This window comes from Carcharodon carcharias, chromosome 17, assembly GCF_017639515.1.
Source record: "Carcharodon carcharias isolate sCarCar2 chromosome 17, sCarCar2.pri, whole genome shotgun sequence".
Lineage (NCBI taxonomy): Eukaryota > Metazoa > Chordata > Chondrichthyes > Lamniformes > Lamnidae > Carcharodon > Carcharodon carcharias.
The window spans coordinates 97,464,800-97,481,381 of record NC_054483.1 but is presented as its reverse complement, the minus strand read 5'-3'; the positions used below and the strand labels follow the sequence as shown (position 1 = coordinate 97,481,381).

The 16,582-nt window shown below is 39.3% G+C and overlaps 1 protein-coding gene across 5 annotated transcripts in view; it reads left to right on the top strand.

Annotated features, from left to right (window-relative positions):
• myofl (myoferlin like) overlaps positions 1 to 16,582 on the top strand; it is a 232,813-nt gene that overhangs the window by 64,152 nt on the left and 152,079 nt on the right. For 4 of the 5 annotated variants that reach the window (XM_041209167.1, XM_041209166.1, XM_041209165.1 and 1 more), the window contains exons 11-17: positions 2,399 to 2,514; positions 5,229 to 5,355; positions 6,553 to 6,656; positions 6,757 to 6,825; positions 10,956 to 10,999; positions 12,843 to 12,925; positions 15,065 to 15,100. In XM_041209167.1, the coding sequence (XP_041065101.1) occupies positions 2,399 to 2,514; positions 5,229 to 5,355; positions 6,553 to 6,656; positions 6,757 to 6,825; positions 10,956 to 10,999; positions 12,843 to 12,925; positions 15,065 to 15,100 (579 nt within the window). The remainder of the gene's footprint in view (positions 1 to 2,398; positions 2,515 to 5,228; positions 5,356 to 6,552; positions 6,657 to 6,756; positions 6,826 to 10,955; positions 11,000 to 12,842; positions 12,926 to 15,064; positions 15,101 to 16,582) is intronic. The other variant, XM_041209164.1, reaches the window with a different exon arrangement.

Sequence of the window (16,582 nt, the reverse complement as noted above, 5' to 3'; positions counted from 1 at the left end):
TAAAACATCAAAATAGAGAGATTAAAGTTTTCTATTACTGTACAACTTAAGGGAAGATGGGGACATAGTGGTATTGTCACTGGACTAGTATTCCAGAAACTCAGGGTAATGCTCTGGGGGCCTGGGTTCAAATCCCACCACAGAATGGTGAAATTTGAATTCAATAAAAATCTGGAATTAGGAGTCTAATGACAACAAAACCATTGCCAATTGTCGTAAAAACCCAACTGATTCACTAATGTCCTTTCGGGAAGGAAATCTGCTGTCCTTACCTGGTCTGACCTATATGTGAATCCAGACCCACAGCAATGGGTCAGTTGAACAAGGGCAATTAGGGATGAGTAATAAATGCTGGCCTAGCCAGTGACAGCCACATCCCATGAATGAATTTTTTAAAAAAAATTGGAGGCCTTTATTGAGGCAGTGAGGAATTTACCAGCACCTAACAAATATTATACAAAATCTAAATTTCAAGTAATGCCAGTGGATGAAGATTTCTCTTGCTTTTGTAATCTTACAATGATGCAGCACTGAAAGGGGTAATTCAACCCAGCATGCCTATGCCAACTTTGATAGATCTAGCCAAATAGTTCCAATGGCCAACCATTTCCTTATTCTCGTGTTTGTCCAGTCCCTGTTTGAAAGTTGTTGTTGAATCTCCTTCCATTGCCTTTCAGTCAAGCATTTCAGATCACCACCGCTCACTTTTTTTTAAACAATGTTTTTTACTGGTTCTTTTGCTGATCAATGTAAATCTTTTGTCCTTTTGGTTGTCACTGGAAGTAGTTTCTCATCATGAGTTTTGATAGAGTATGTGATTTTGAACGCCTCTCTCAAATCTCCCTTAACTGTCTCTGCTGTAAGAACAGCAACCCCAGTGTCTAATCCCCCTGCATGGCTGAAGTCCACAGCACCCTCTTCAAGGTCTTAACATCATTCCTAAAAGTGTGTAGCTCTGTACTGGCTACAGTCTTCAGCTGAGGGCTAACCAATGATTTATAAATGTTTAGCATAGCTTCCTATTTTTTTGTACTCTTTTTCTCTACCTCCATTTGAAATCCTATGAATCTGCCATTTTAACTTGTCCTGTGCATGAACACACCCCAGATCTCTCTGCCCATTCTGTTCCCCCTTTAAAATTGTACCACTTAGTTTATAATGCCTCCGCTAATTCTCCTTACCAACATGAGTCACTTCACACTTCTGCATTAAATTTCATTTTTCTTTCGTTTGGCTGTTTCACCAGTCTGTGTCCATAGGACAGGACAGTTGCTATCCTTCTTACCATTTCTTTCACATTCGAGTTAATCATCTGCAAACTTTGAATCCTGTATACTCATGTCCGTTTCTTAATATAAATCATAGAGTAGTGGTCCAACCACTTCCCTCCAGCCTGAAAAACAGCTGCTCACCAACTTCCTGGCCCTGAGCCAATTTTATATCCATATAGTCACTGCCCTGCTTTAATTTTGCTAACCTTACGTAGTCTTACATGTGCTTTATCAAATGTCTTATAAAAATCCATTACACAACGGCTGGGATTTTTCTGGCCCCGTCCGCTGCCAGGATCTTCCGGTCCTGCCAAAAGGCTGCTGCATCCCCTGTGGCAGGTCCTGGCAGGGCTGGAAAATCCCAGCCAATATCAATTATATGATCTCAAAATCCTCAAGTCAGTCAAACACAAATTTGTTTTTAACAAATGAGCAGGCGTGTAACATTTGAAATCCTGCAATCCTCTGGCATCACTCCTATCTATAAGGAGCATTAGAAGATTGTGGTCAGAGTCTCTGCAAGTTTCATCATGCTTTCCTCAACACCCTAGCATGCCTCCCATCATTTTTGCTCTGAGCACTACCAATCTTTTATATATTTCCTCTTTACCTTTTAGCACCTCTGCCATGCCCCCTGCCTCTACTTGAAGGTCTCCTTTTGGGTCTCCAATCTGTCACATCCTTCCTTTGACCGCACTTTTACAAATTTTTGTTATCTACTAATCTATTCTCATATGCACTCTAATTCCCTTGTTCAGTTTTCCACTGTACTTGTTTGAATTCAGCTTGGTCCCCCACTGAACTATGGATCTAATGTTTATCACAACCACTTTGTTTCACTTTAATTTCTATGTCCAGGAAAATCTAGTTTTCCCTTTAATGGAATGTGTTCAGTTTGTTCAAGAACCTTCTCCACTATGAAGGCCTCCCATTGCTCATTTGCAAATCAGTTACTGGTCCAATCTACCTGTGATCTGGTTGTGGAGATAGGATGTTTACTCGATTAAAAGATACATAATGGTAAATGGTCCCCACATTATTTCTGCTTTAAGTTCTTATTGCCAGGCAGTTTAGTGTTACTGGTGTTGGGCAAGTCCACTTAAGCTGAATTTTTCACTGCCCCATAGGACATGCTATTCTAAGGAAATGGCTCCTGCTTCACGATCCTGAAGACACAAGCACAGGGTCCAAGGGATATATGAAAGTCAGCTTATTCGTCTTGGCGACAGGCGATGATCCTCCGGTAATTATTTTTCCTGATGTGTGCATTTGAAGCAAGAATAAGGGTTGGCCCGCAAAGTGATGTATCAATTTACCCTTGCTCTTGGAGTGGTTTAACTAAAGCCCTTTGCCACTGATGAGATGTCTGCAGTGTTTAGGTCTCATGCATGTATTTGCATTCATAATGTAACCTGTGATACTTAGAGAATCGCTACTGAGGTGTTTAGCAAGGTGTTATTGTATTGTTGCAAATGCTAATGATAATGAGATAGTTTGGCCTCCCCCCAAAAAAATGCATCAAGGAAAACATCATTGTGACCCCAACAATGAGCATGAGCCTCGATTGAAAATGGATGACAAACAGGCTATTTTGAATTATATTGGCCCTGTCGTGACTCTGCTTTATGCCAAATAATGATTTTTAATCCACCGGCTGGAAACCTGAACTGCACTTTTAAAACCAGACTTCTTAAAGAGACAAACTAAAGTGAACTGAACTGAGCCCAAGATGGCTAACCTCAAATTTGCATTACTATACATTCCCCATTGCAACTCATTGGATCGGAGTCAGTTTGTCTGCAAAACCCATCAAAGACAATTACTTCAGGGAAGTGTGAAGGAATCGCATCATTCGCAAGATATTCATAGCAACCACCTGAGGTATTCAACTATTGGATACAGGCCATTAAGACTAATCACTTGAATAATGGGACCCTGATTAAGTTGTCTTCCAGTTGTGAATTAATCAAATCACCAATGGAATACATGGATAATGTCTCTTTTTTTAATCTCCCTGGCAATTGGAGAAGGAAGGTCACATGACAAACCATCCCTTTGTTTTAAGCACATGTTTTCTTAACAGAACTGAGGACAAGCTGCTGAGGTAGAAGTCCTAAGTGGGGGCCATCTGGCCTTCTCCTTTCTCCAACCCACCTGGTAAGCTTCGAGCCCTGTGATCACAGGGATGCCCTGCTGCAGGCACAGATTTCGTAAAAGAATCCAACCCAGCACAATCGTATCCCAAAGACGACCAACTCAGTTGGCTACATTTCTCAGTTAGAAGCATTGAAATCACCAAATTGAGCCTTAAGTCAGTCAAGTCATCAAACTACTTTTTAAAACGTTTTTTTAAGGATTCTAATTTGGCCAACCTATCCTTCCCCAGTGTAGTGTGTGTAAAGTTGCAGTGTTTAATAAACTAACCATTTTCTTAAACTCTCAAAAACCTGTCCTATTGGTTCTTTTCTGATTGGTGTGTAAACAGTTAAGTACTCACTGACTTGGCAAGTATATCCTCTTAAAACAGAAAACCTCTTGCGGTCAAACTAGGAGAGGGCAAAGAGAGAGCCATTCAACCCCTTGCCTGGTTGTAACAGTCCTATCTGGAGAATAGTTAGTGGGGCATAGAGATTTGGGGAAATTGGCAGAAGTAGTTTGTTTTCTTCAGGAAACAAAGCTTTTCACTGCTTGAAATCCGAACTGATAAGTGGCAAATTTTTTGAACAATCTTGCCAAAATAGTCCTTTTTGGTATTTTGGATGCAGGCAGTAGGAGAAAGATGCTAACGACAAAATAATCTTTATTCAATATTAATAGGTGTCAATGCAGAGAGGTCCATACATTTGCAAGGTTAACGCTACAATTTTGAGTGCTTGTGGTTCTAATTATGGAATTCCTATATAGTTTATTACATATAGAGAAGTGCCAAAAGATGGATGTTTGCCAAAAACTGAATAAAACTTCAAACCCCTGATGTGTTAAATAGCTTTAGAAAGGATGGTCATCAAATATTTATTCAAGTATATGTGGAAGAATTGTAGGACTCATTCTTGCTTAATATTGTGGTGTCATTGCCTCTTTCGGGTGTGCTTCATTCGCCAGTTTGAATAATGGAATAACCAGTGGCAAATATAAAAACAAAAAACTGCGGATGCTGGAAATCCAAAACAAAAACAGAATTACCTGGAAAAACTCAGTGGGTCTGGCAGCATCGGCGGAGAAGACAAGAGTTGATGTTTCGAGTCCTCATGACCCTTCGACAGAACTAGGTGAATCCTGAAACGAGGGTGGTGCTGTTGTTGTCTGGCGCACTGACCTCTACCTCGCGGAGGCTGAGCGTCAACTCACAGACACTTCCTCCTACCTCTCCCTGGACCATGACCCCACCACTGAATAACCAGTGGCATTTGTTATTGGGTGCCACTAAGTGTGGTAGAAAGGAAGGCTTTGGTTTGGGTCAATCAAGTGGCACTGGCCATGAGCCCAGTTTCACCAGGACAGATGCCACAGGTGCCCCTCAGAAGGAGGATGCCACTAATGTAAGTGATGAATCAAAGTAAAATTACATGGCTTTACTGCAATTCAACACTTTTTCAGTGTTTGAGATGGTTCCCATCAGTGATTAATGATCATAGAAAGCTTCAAGTGAATAAGTGGACACCTTGTGCTGTTGTTCCCAGGCCCCTGGGTGCGCACTAGGTTTTGAAAAATGCAACACTAATGCATTGCACATCTTGAGAAGGAATCTATGCTATTAATGGGAAAGTGGAAGGGCATCTGATTCCATTGTTTCACATAAATACCTGGGTCCTGACCAGACATCCCTCTGCCAAAGCTTCTGACATTATTGGATGGTTTAAGTAGTTGGTGAGAGGCAGAAACAGCTAAGTGATACCGTGATTCACTGCAGTCACTGTCTATTAACATATCAACCTTTTAAACATATCTGTCCAATAGGTTGAAAAAAAAGAGGCAAATGAAGAGCATGATGATGTTGAAAGCAACCTGCTGCTCCCTGCAGGGCTCACACTTCGATGGGTGACCTTCCTTTTGAAGGTTTACAGAGCAGAGGATATTCCACAGAGTAAGTTGCATTTATGGTTGAAGAGAAGAATGTGGTAATTTTAGAAGCTAATTTTGAAAAAAAAAATGCAGCAAGCAAAATCCTACTTAAGTTGCAGTATCATGCCTGACCAGCAGGAAACCTGGTCAAAGATGCACATATAATCCTGGTGTAATTGTAATGCTGTGTTATCTTCTGTCCCTAATTCTTCCTCATCCTCTTGTTACTCAGCTGTCATCTTCGTTGTGCTTAAACTCTGGCACTATCTTCTTATAGTTCTGTTTTTGTTTGTCCTGATATTAACAGTCCATCCCCTGCACTGAGGCTTCCCATGCTTGCTCTGTCATCTGTGTGCCCCAGGGTTCCACTGTTGGACCCTTCATTTTTTGTGTGTTGCTATTTGGTGACATTATCTGTAAACATTGGTTTAGCTGATATCTAACTTTCCTCCTGCTTGCTCCCTGACTCTGGTTGTGCTACCCACCAGCTTCTGTCTGGATGAGCCACAATCTTCAGCATAATGTTGGTAACATAGAAGGTACTCTGTTTTGCTCATTCAGAAACATTGTGTGGTAGATGTCACTCCATGGAGCAGAGCCATGCTGTTTTCTTCTATCCTGAGCTGAACCTTTTAAATTATCAACGTCCATCTGAAATGTTATCATTTCTGCCTTACCCCAGTCACTGGTGAAATGTTGGCCAAATTCAACTTCTTCCGATGCTCAACATCCTCCTGAGCACAACTTGCTGTCAGCTTCAACTCGTACAGAACTGCACTGTGCACATTTCTATTGTCAATTCTGCTCCAGTGTCTGTTTTCCCCTTTCTCCACCTTGGTAGGCAGTGAAGCCTTCAGCCACCTTGCACCACCCTTCAACAATTTTCTTCCCCGATCATTCTGCCTTGCTATGTTTCCGCCTGCAAAAAGACTTCCTTGTCCATACTGCTTTTGACTGTTTTCCTTACTTTTCTCTTCTCTTATTCCGGTTTGGCCGTATGAACTTTTGGGATGTGTAATTGTGTTAAAGGTCCATTTTAGAGTATATAACTATTGCAGCACATTAACTGCATTTTGAACTAGGTTGTGTGGTGTTTATGTTTTTGTCTTTTTAGATGTCAATTAAAATTATTTCTGGCTTTCTTTAACTGCTGAGATTAATGTAAACATTCACGACAAAGGTGTCATCAGGCCAATGTTCTTGTTCCTTTACAATTTAGTGGATGATGCCTTTGCGGAAACTGTTAAGTCAATATTTGGAGCAGGGGCTGATAAGAAAAACCTCGTGGACCCATATGTGGAAGTTGGCTTTGCTGGGAAAAAGGTGAGCACCTGGTTGTGCCCATGTCCTGTGATTTCAGCATGGAATTCAAGTTTCCTACCCATTGCCCTGCATGAATAACACTGACCCTGTTCTGTTCTAGCTTTGTACAAAGATCATAGAAAAAAATGCAAACCCTGAGTGGAATCAAACAATCAACCTTCAAGTCAAGGTACAATCTGCTTCTGTTTTATTAACTAATTATTATTTTTGATATGCTAGTACATGTCATGTCATTGGTCATGATTCAGAGGAGTATCTCCTGCCATAACCATGTCTTTTACAGCCCTGCTATGTTCTTTTTGTTGTATTAGTCTAATGCTTACCTTTTGCCTGCAAGATGTTTTGTGTAGGTTGGCTGAGAAACAACATGATGGAGTAGCTAGGCATTGTTGAGAAATGTGCCACAGAATCACCAAGTGACCTAGGCCTGAAACAAGGAATATTTGGTCAAGGTTTACATGGGCAGTTTAATGTTAAATGTTGACATAAGGGTGGTGCACACATGACGAGGAAGGCAATTAAACAAATGTGCACACATGACATTTTTAATAATTTATCTCCTGTAGTTTTGACCATGGGAGTCCAGTAGTATTAAGGAGAAATATCATTAGAGCATAGAGGATGATTAATCATAGTAAGGAAATTTAATTGACATTTGACATCATACATTTGATCCTTACTTTTTCATGAACCTAACTTTCTATGTCTCAATTTGTAATAAACTGCCAATGTAAACTTGTTATAATTTTAATCAATGCCCCCAACCCCAACTCATGGAAGTGCTGCAATGTCAGCATGGCAGGAAGATGTGATAGGTGTGATTAGTTTACAAGGCCAGTGTAGATGTGCAAATAGACATTTTATAGTGTAAACAATTGATGAAATGTAACAGATTTGATTGCAAAGTCAAGTGGTGCTGCTCAGTGTGTGCAGATGGAAGTTTTTTTTAAAATTATTTTTACATGAAAATTGGTGAAATGTGGAGTTGACATTCTCTACCTGTTTCTTTACCACCACTACTCAGGCGCATTGTTTGAGAACACAAGGGCCCACTGCACAACATTTAAATATCCCATTCCTATAGTTTGACATGTATTCTACAGTAGGGCAGTGGCAGCCAGAAGCTCCACCACACACCACTCTACTTCTATCAGTGCTATGGCAGCATGAACCTCTCTGCGATCTCCCCCAACATCATCTTCAGATGCTAATTAACACAGCACCGCTTGGCCTTTCCTAGAGTTGAGTTCAAACATTCATGACTAAAAGGCAGTGGGAACATCATTTTAATTTCTAGTCTCACATTAAGCACTAAATTTGAACTTGTTCTCTAGTTCTGCACTCATCACCTAAGTCAAATAGTTGATTTATGGTCACATCATTTTGTTTTTCACCAACTTAAAGTCTGGGTGGCATGTAGGGCCTTGTATGTGTAAAGACGAAAGAGGATTGTTAACACCTGAAAGCAATTTTGTTTTCTTCAACACAGCAAATATGTTTCCAAATATAAATCAACACTCCAATGTTAAATGATCATTGCCCACATGGCATCAAATAACAAAATAGTTCTCAGCTATTCAGAAGCAAGAAATTTAACATCCAGCCCAAAATCATGGTGATGTTTTTTGAAATATTTTAATTTAACAAATTAGCATGAGTTCTCCCTAAAGTGGGATTTTAAAATTGTTGCAGTCCTTTAGTGTGCTTTAACACTGTACTACCATATAATTATTCTATTCCTTATGTTGCCATTTTTGCCGGGGACTCTTTGGGAGATGGAGTCTCACCATTTTTCAGTTTGGAGTAAAGTTTTAAACTTCACTGATTTAGTTTTTGAGGGTCCCATGGCTCTGACAGGTGTATATGACCATCTTTAAGCAGTTTAGGGGGCAGTTCCTCTGTTTTCAATGTGCTATTTTCAGTCTTGAGATGTTGTATAAGTAGCAAGTGTTCCAGTGGTGGTGTGTGTTAAGTTGGTGTTGAGTGAGTCATATGGGCTTTCATTATAAAAAGAACATTGTGTATTAAACGCACTCTTGTTTAGTGTGTCTTTTTTTTCTAATTTTATGTCCTTTTTTGAATTTTTAAAACCTGGTTATGTAATCTATATTGCTATTATAAATTTGAACCTGCTATTGATGCCTTCTCGAGTTCAGTGGTATCAGTAATTCTGACAAGCATCCTTTTCTAGTTGACTGCATTGCCCTGTATTTACATGTGCAATAGTTGTTACCTCGGAGTGTAACTGTCATGCCACCTTTTTTTGACCTGAAATAGATGACCCATCTTTCAGCTGAATCTTCCATCTTGCCAAATGTAGACCATACAAACAGAATGTGACATGATGTGAATCGCTAAACTGTTTAATTTCACATCCCAACATAGAGTACTTCTGATTAGGTACTTCTATCAATGTGCATAATATATGAAGCATGCTGTGCATTCCCACTTTAGTGAGTGAATTGAAGCTAGTTTTGTAACTTCTCCTGTACATTATCCTTCCCTCAATTTTTTTCTGTCGTACTGCTCCTAGCTTTTGCAAGTTGTTTTTTGCTTTAGTAATTTCTTTTAGAAAAAAAAGACGACTACCCCTAACTTGTTAAGAGTTATAGCTTTTTGGTAGACAGGGAAGGCAAGGATTATGGGGTTGCAGGTGGCAAACCAGGGTCAAGACCACAACCAGAGCAGCTGATTTATCTTATTGAATGTGCAGGCTCCAAGGGCTGAATGGTTGTCTACTGCTCCTGAGTCCTGTTTCCTAATGGCCCCTGCCAAGTTCAAATTAATGAGTTGTTACAGCAGCAATGAATGCCAATGGTAACTGTAATGTCAAGCTATCTTTCATTGCTTATAGTGTACTGGTTTAGATTCCCCAGCTGATCTGATAGAGTCTTGCTTATTGAGAACTTGGACCTCTTAAAATGCAGTTTAAATAATAGCTTTTAATATACATTAAAGCATGTTCCCCTGTGCAAATGCGGTCTGAAATTCTGAAACATTACGTTGATCTTACTATTTGAGCAGAATAAAACTGACTTCAAAAATATGGTTCATAGGGAATCAATTATCATGGACCTCTGAAGTTACTAAAAGATTCTAAAATAAGAGTAATTAACTTTAAACATCCCAGAGTCTCAGGAAGAGTTTTAATGATGGAAACAAGTGACAGGTTTGGGTCGAAGCTGGAAGAAAGGCATAGTAATGAAGGGAGGCATACCGAGGGAGGCATTTGGTAACAAGAAGCCAGTGGGATAGGATGAACAAAAGGAAATAGAGTTGGGGGCTCAAGATAATTGAGCAAATGGGAACTAGATCAGGTGGGTGATGGTCATGCTGAAAGAAAGTCAGTCCATGAGTGCCAAAAAAATTAATTCAAATAACAGAGTAGGCTGTATATTTGATAGCTGAATGGAGCCAGTAGTGAACTATTGTGCCAGAAGAGTGCAGTTGGGCCATGGACAGTGTTGAAAGAGCTGCTGCTAGAGCAGAGGCTAGTGGCAGAAATGGGGATGGAGGTCCTGAAGAGAAAAGGAGGAAGGAAAAAAGAGAGGTAAGGCCAAAACAGAAGGAAGAAATTCTCAATGAAACGGAAGAACATTAAAAGGTTAAATCAAGTAACTTAATTGGTTTGGGAAAGAGGGACACAAACGTTAAGTCAGTTAAGTTTTTGAGAAACTGAAACTTGCTGCAGAGTGCCTATCAAAAGTGACACCTGTAACTGCAGTTAACTAAATTTACTAGACCTGTTCATGGACATGATTTCAATTTTAACTGTTTACTTAGACCCTTTCAATGTTGAACATCATTTTTAAACATGCTTTTATGTCATCAGGTGGTAGTTTGGTCAGACCAGAAGTGCATGCTTATGTAAGACATGTGATATGGATTCTCTTGTGGATTGCTAAAACATAAGTTAAACTTCTAAAATGTTTTGAGGTGAGGAGGAAGCAAAAGGAAACTTTACAGCTTTTTGGGAAAATGTACATTTAATGTCGAACGACTAGGGATGAGTGAGAAATTGTCCAGTGCAGTAGATTGCCTAAGGCTTTAAATGCCTGGTATGATGTTAGTCATGTGACTTGATTCTTCAGTAAGTAACTGGGATCATAATCAGTTGGGCATGTAACAGAATACAATGTGGTTGCACAAGAAATTTGCTTAACTAGTTACCTGGTAAATAACGAAATCTGGCAACGCTGAAAACTGATTAAATTCAATCTTGTTGCTCTTCTAAGTTTTTACATTGCAATATTAAATAAAGCATCTCTCTAAGGGCTAATATTTCTCTCCCTTCTGCAGTTTCCATCTATGTGTGAAAGAATAAGCTTGACAGTGTTTGATTGGTGAGTATGAAGCAAAAGCTTTCATTTTTTGTATTTTTTAACTTCGTCAACTGTGACTAACTTGGATTTAACTACCAATGGATGTGTCAGTGTAGACATTGTAGAAATGCTTAGGCTTGGGTCACCCCTCAGCTGATGGTGAATTGTAAAGAGAAACCAAGAAACAGTGGGGCAGAAAACAGCTGCTTTTTAAAGGAAATCTGCTCTATTCTGTCCTGTGCTTTTTTTTTTTAAAAAAACACCCATTTGTTAACAAAGGATTGATTTGTCCATTGAAGCTCTCTCCATAGCTGGCAGCAAATTTTGGGAGGATTATTTTGGAGTCTGATTCAAGTAACAATTTGAACTAGGTTGCACTATCAGTTGAGGAATCCAGCATTACTTGTATGTGTATTATTTTGCTTTTGTAACTTGTATTGGAATTGACCCTGAAGTGGTACAATTTTTGATGCAGAGTACATGTGCTAAATTGTTTGCAGCACAGATGTGTTTTCCTATATTGAAAAAGAAAATAAAACTTTATCTGCGAATTCTTTGTTTTTGTTTGAAGGGGGTTCGGGGCAAGTGTGATCTGTAACAATAATAAACTTGATGTTTTGGTGAAATAATGAGAACACTGGTCACAATCAAGGCATAAATTCAATGGTGATAGACATTTTAAATGTTCACTGGTGGCTTTACTTGCTAAATAAAGTATGGCCTTGTTTAGGAAATTCCTCCTTTTTCATCTGATTCACCAGACAGCAGTAGAGAGGCCTCCAGAATTGCCTTTGCAAGTTCGATGCAACAATCATAAAGATGGAGTACAGTACCTGGAAAAAGATAGTCTACCTAGCTAGTACTTCAAAATAATGTCTCTTGTACCCCGAATGGTTTTTGCCAACAAATTAGCCAGCTCTTAAGGTGACAAATGAAATTTTGGCATTGTGTTTACTTTATACGATCTATTTTGGAATAGTTTTAAACACACAAAGCATCAGAGCAAAAATATGACTAAAACAACAGTAAAAGGAGGAGTGAAATTTTGGGAAGGCAATGATAATTTGAGGGGAGGTTTGTATATAGAAAAAAAACCCAGGTTTAGACTTTGCTAGTGCTTGCTTTGTGTAGTTCTCTACTGGAACATATTACCTCTGCAGTGCCTGGAATGCTCGGAGCAAGTAGTTGACCCTCAAAATTGCATGGGTTATTCAGTGTTCTCATGATCTGACCACCTTGAGAAATTCTCGCATCAGGTTCTCCCATTAAGTTTGTGCAGCTAATCGTTACCATCATTTATCATTGTTAGACAGCTTTGTTTCACCCTTTTTATATGGAAAGAAAAATATAGTGTTCCTGCTTTTCCTTCCACACCACCACCAGCACACTGTATAAACATTTTAGTTTTTGCATTAATGTGAAAATTGCCATAGGCATTTCCACTTCCGTGGCATGTACCATTTGTTTGATTTCTGTTGCCAACAATTTGGAAGTGATGTTATGAGGGTTAATAGATTTCTGACCACAGACTCCATTACAATTAACATGGTATGGAAATGGATTTGGGCTTTTATTTTTTGGTATTTCTGTGGAGTTCTTCTGATCAATCAACTGGTTAAAGTGGCAAGGAGCTGAGCCATCTGCCAGGTTCCAATCGCCAGTAGGGGTGGACAACCTGTTTTCAGCTGGCACAGTGATTTAGAGTGGCAGTTTGGCTGGAGTTTTTCTTTTACCTGCTGGTTATCCAGTGATCCACCACCTGATGGTACCAGTATATGAATGCTTGATGATAGCTGCTTTGGGCTACATTCCATTGTGATTTACTTCCTGCAAATAATATCAAAACCTGGCCAATATCTTCCAGGGATCGACTGACTCGGAATGATGCTATTGGAACAGCATTTTTGTACCTCTCCAAAATAGCTTCATCTGGAGGTGAAGTTGAAGGTTGGTGTTACTTTCAATGCCTTATTACTGATGTACTGGATTATTTACAATAAACACTCCACTGCTAGTTCCAGGGAGAAGATAGTTTTTCCAATCTCGAGTGAAAGTGTGTTCCGGAATGAGATGCAGTGTCAACCATTTCTGATGAATGAACCACACTTGGTAACATGTTGGAATTTATATAAACTGTGCTTTGCAGGCTTCTAGAATCATTCATTTGACTTTCTTTGGATTTTTTTCTAAATATGCATTTTCAGCTATGTGTGGCCACCTTATGGATCACCATTACAAGCTATATGCATTGTTTGATTTTAGATATCAATCTGCAGTCTCTTAATTATTATTTTAAAATGACACAATAAGCCATTGTGGAGTATGTAAAATAATTCAAGTTATTGCTTGTGTGCCATGGACTTCCTGAAATTAAGCTGAAATATTTTATATGTTCCACTAATTCTAAATGAGTTAAAATTGATTGTGACAAGATTGCACTTGATAAGCAAAATCAGTTTTTTTTAGGAAACAAGTTGGTCTATATGTGCAATGTACTACAGCAGCAAAATGATCATTGCAGTAGGTTACTGAAATATAACTGTTGCTGCCTGCTCTTTGTTCTTTGAGCCTGAATGAATTTTCAGTCAATGTCTTCCAATAGTTCTACCTCCTTTCCCCCAAAGCTGGTCCCTAGCTTTTATCAGCAGGTCACATTACAGTGGATAGTTGGTACTGATGTGGGGAATAATAAACTGGAAGAATAAAAAGTAAGCTGTGATGATTTCAGTTCCTCATTTTTCTTTTCCTTCTCGCTTATTTTTTCAACTGTAGCCACACACTCCCAAACAAATCTAACCTAATTTTTAACACTAGTATTGCCAGGAGCTAATTCATAAGTGCTTTGAGCTGCATTTGAAATCTGAAATTGACATAAATATGATGCAGGACTACAGACTTCTTCCCTTCAGGCCCAATAATCCGCCATATTTACAAGAATCCTCCATCTCATGACAAAATTCTGTTCACTTAATGGCTTTACAAGAAAGTGAAGAATACAGCATTTCGCATTAAGACAGTTTAATACAGATTTATTATATCAACATAGCTTTCATCAAGCAACATTTTTAAAGGTTGTGCTTTAAGAAATGTACCTTTGGAAGGGCTGGCGGCCTTTTGTTAAGACCTTGCTGTCAAACGTTGCAAAGGCCTGCTGATGCAATATTTAATACTCCCATTTTATAGGCTGCTGTTTGTGGCCCATTATTTAAATAGAAAGATGAGAATATTTCCTTTTGCCCAAAAATTAGCAACAAATTGTTACTGTAGGTACTGCAGTGCACCTCTCATAAGAAACTGTGTACAACATTGTGTATCTGGCATTTTAATTATCTTGCTATAATGTCTTTATAGTTGAAATTGTATTTTTATCTTAGAATTGATGCATTATCTTGTCAAAGCAGTGCAAACATTTTGCATTTTATTTTTGCTATTCTGGCATCTTGAAATTGCAGGGCAAGATTGACCATATTAATGTACCATTGTTTAGCAGCATCTAATTGGAAGTGTATAAAGTAACTGAACAGGTTGCCAAATTAACAAATGTTTCTGACGTTCAATGTTTTCTATTCCAGCAAATTCCACCCACAATCCCTCCCCCCTCCCCATTACCCCAAACAGAGCACCTTTTCTGGTTTTCTGGTTGGCTGATCACTAGAATGAATATTGGCAGGACATGTAGTGTTTTCTAAACAACATCGTCTTTTTCTAGACCCCTCAAGAAGCTCACATCCTGAGAAGAGTAAGCCAGGTAATTTCCAAACCACCTCCACTATCTCCTAGCCAATGGTATGGAGGTGTGCAGCAGCAGCCTGTAAATGACCCATCTCACTTTCTTCTCTCCCACTGTCCCCACAAACCTCACGAGGTGCCTGGTTTTGCTTAATACTTAATACTTGGCAGCACAGAATGGGAGAATAAGGAGATTCTGACCCTGCGTTTACGGTGGTGTTTTCCATTGGTGCTCCATGTGATAAAGTTTAAGAGAATTGTGAAGCTAGTTGTACACGGTACTAACAACATTCAGTGACTGGTTAATGACATTTTACTTTGTAACATTCTAACTTATTTTTGTTTCCCACAATCCAGATGATGAGGGAACTGGGGCTTCTCCAGCAAATGAAGGTTTTATTTCTTGGTCTAATCTTTGAACATCTGTTGCCAAAAGAGGGACATAATGTGGGATGGGGGGAGGACAAAGACCATGTAAAAAGCATGCATTGCTGAATGGGTGAATTTGGCTTTTAAAAGTGATACAATAGTGTAGAGACTTTTGGCAATGGATGTTTTCACATATGATGGCTATTGGACTTGAGCTTCTTAGCTGGCTTGGCAATCTTTATTTCCTTTCATAAGTTCTGCAGCCTGAAGTACGAGGTTGATAGATTTTTCAGTGTAGGCCGAACTGTGCATTGAGTAATAAGATTTTAAGCTTGGTGAATCCCACTTTTATAAGTACCACACTGGGATGGAAAATGGCAACATACTGCCTGCCCCTCCACCACCCCAGCCCCCCCCAAAAAACTCCTCCTGGTTTTCTTCCTTCAGCCTTTCACTCCTGAACATGGGTGCCCCTCTCTGGGTTATGGCTTTTTGGCAGATAAGCCCTCCAGTCATTCTGCATATGTGAGCAAGTCCAGTGCAGCTGATCCTGTCTATAAACACTTGCTTTCAGCAGAGGTTACTGGGCAACAATCAGGTCAGTTTGAGTTTTTCTTTGCTCTGAACCCAATAATATTGAAGGTTAATGTGATACCTATCTGACACTGGGTAAAGTTGCACAAACCATGGATTGTACAGCAGCCTTCCTAGTTGGTACAGCTTGGTTTGATACCACAAGGTTTATTTACACATTGACCAATTGAGGTCCATCGCAGTAATTCTAGTGCAGAGATGTTTCACTGCTTCTCAATTATCTGCCAGAACTTTTATAGGACAATATGTTATTCAGCAGTCTGCTGAATTGGTGATTCTTTTTTAATTTCTGTTGTACTTCAGTAATTTGGCAGGAAAATTAAATTAAGTAAAATTGTTTTCTGCCACTCTATTGATGAAGTGAAATGTGGAATCAAACTATGCTGCTAGCATGCACACTGGTCCTCCTTGCTTTGGCTGAAAGCTAGATGAATTGCTTGCAAGCACCTCATGCACCCAATCAACCTTTTGCATTGCTGTGCTTGATGTTCCATAGAAACAAACTCTTAAATCATGACTGGAAAATATGCTTTCATGACGGCTCAAGATCAGACACAATTGCTGGTTAGGACCTGATCTCTTATTAAACGTAGTTTCAAAGAATTATAGTTGTCAATTCAAGTACAAGTTGTTTCTTGGACATGAGTTAGAATATCATTTTTTTTCCTCATTTCACTTTGCTTACTTTTCATTTTCAATCGCTATTATCCTGTCTGTTGGGCTGTTACCCCCATCCCATGTGTTTATCTGAGGGTGGGGGGGGGGAAGGGCAATCCTAGCCAGTTGGGAATTTATTGCATAAAAAAAAAAATCATTTGGATTAAGAAGCTTTAAATCGAGTGTACACTGCACATTATATTTGGAAGTGAACTGGAGAATAGTGCACCAACTTCAACTCTCCATAACACAAGT